A 1,422-nucleotide genomic window follows, 5' to 3' on the forward strand; every position below is an offset into this window, starting at 1 on the left:
GGAGCTTATAAATGGGTAGTGGAGCAAGTTTTGGGAGTTGACCAAGTTTATGTGTTACTTTATGTAACAACCCTGCTGGCATCACTGCATGGCCTCCCATCCCCCACCTTCATTACACTCAAACTCACTTCTCTGGGCCATGTTGTGACTTCTCTCTGCTGCCAGCTCCATGTTGTGTGCCTCATGTCTGCTGCTTGCTCTGTGCATGCTCTGTCTGTGTGCATAGGGGGCGCCGGCAATTCCTGTGTCTTATTGAGACTGTGTGCACCTTGCTAAGGTGTCCCTGGCCTATTGCCATGAGGCTTCCTGTATTTAAGACTTCCCCACCCATTGGTGGGGGCTATTCAACTTACCCCCTCAGTCAGTTCTTAGCTGCTGAGGTGCCAGGCCCTGTCTCTGTCACTCTTGTGTCCACCACCCAGGGAGGCATTGTACCCTAGTCTGTGTCCTGTGTTAGCCACCCAGTGGGGCTTAGTACCCTTGCTTGTGTCCTTGTGTAGCCACCCAGTGGGGCGTCGTACCCAGGCTTGTGTCCATGCCTCTGTGCCTTGTCCCGTTCCTGACTCTGTCTTAGTCTCGTCCTGTTCCTGTGTTCATTTATATCCCTGTCTTGGTTTGCTTTCTCAGCTCTGCAATGTCTTGCTTTGCTCTGCTTTCAGTTCTGCACTCTGTGTCTTGCTTTGCTCTGCTTTCGGCTCTGCATTCTGCGCCCTTGCTTTGCTCCTTGCTCTGCATTCTGTGACCTTGCTCTGCAGTCTGTGGTTTTGATCTCGGCTCTGCACTCTGTAGCTTTGCTCTGCACTCTGACTTTGCTCTGCTTTCTGCTCTGCACTTGGTGTCTTGCTTTGCTCTGCTCTCAGCTCTGCACTCGGTGTCTTGCTTTTCGCCATTCTCGGATCTGCACTCGGTGGTCCTTTTCTGCTCTGTGGCTCCGCTTCGCTCCTTGCAGTTCTACTTGGCTCCGCCTCCTGCGTTTCTGCACTTGGCTCTGCCTCCTGCTCTTGGCTCCGCCTCTTGCGTTTCTGCACTTGGCTCCGCCTCCTGCTCTTGGTTCCACCTCCTGCGCTTCTGTGCTTTGCCCCGCCTCCTGCTCTTGGCTCCGCCTCCTGCATTTCTGTGCTTGGCTCTACCTCCTGCATTTCTGTTCTTGGCTCTAGCTTCTGTGCTTCCGCTTTAAATCCGCTCTTGCGATCGTTCTCTACCTATTCATAAGTCCCTATGTCTGAACAGGTTCTTACCTGTTTTACATACCTGCCTGCAGACCGTTCCCTACCAGTTCTTCCAGTGTACCAGCATTGTCCGCCTGTCCTACCTGAGAGCCTGCCGTACCTACCTGCCTGCCTACCTACCAGAGAGCCAGCCGTGCACGCCTTCCTGTCAGTGTCTCTGTTGTACCCGTCTGCCTGCCTGTGTCTCAGCCAT

At 53.7% G+C, this 1,422-nt stretch overlaps 1 protein-coding gene across 1 annotated transcript; it reads right to left on the minus strand.

Moving 5' to 3' along the window:
- Positions 1-623: 623 nt before the first annotated feature.
- On the minus strand, positions 624-1,139 carry LOC138637678 (serine/arginine-rich splicing factor 4-like). Its single transcript, XM_069726532.1, has one exon. It carries the CDS (start codon positions 1,137-1,139, stop codon positions 624-626), a length of 516 nt encoding a protein of 171 aa, XP_069582633.1.
- Positions 1,140-1,422: the final 283 nt, after the last annotated feature.

The sequence above is a fragment of the Ranitomeya imitator genome, chromosome 5 (genome assembly GCF_032444005.1).
Source record: "Ranitomeya imitator isolate aRanImi1 chromosome 5, aRanImi1.pri, whole genome shotgun sequence".
Taxonomy (NCBI): domain Eukaryota; kingdom Metazoa; phylum Chordata; class Amphibia; order Anura; family Dendrobatidae; genus Ranitomeya; species Ranitomeya imitator.

Bases quoted from the DNA above. Each gene is read 5' to 3' on its own strand.
- LOC138637678 (XM_069726532.1), bottom strand. From the start codon at position 1,139: ATGCAGGAGGTAGAGCCAAGCACAGAAATGCAGGAGGCGGAGCCAAGA.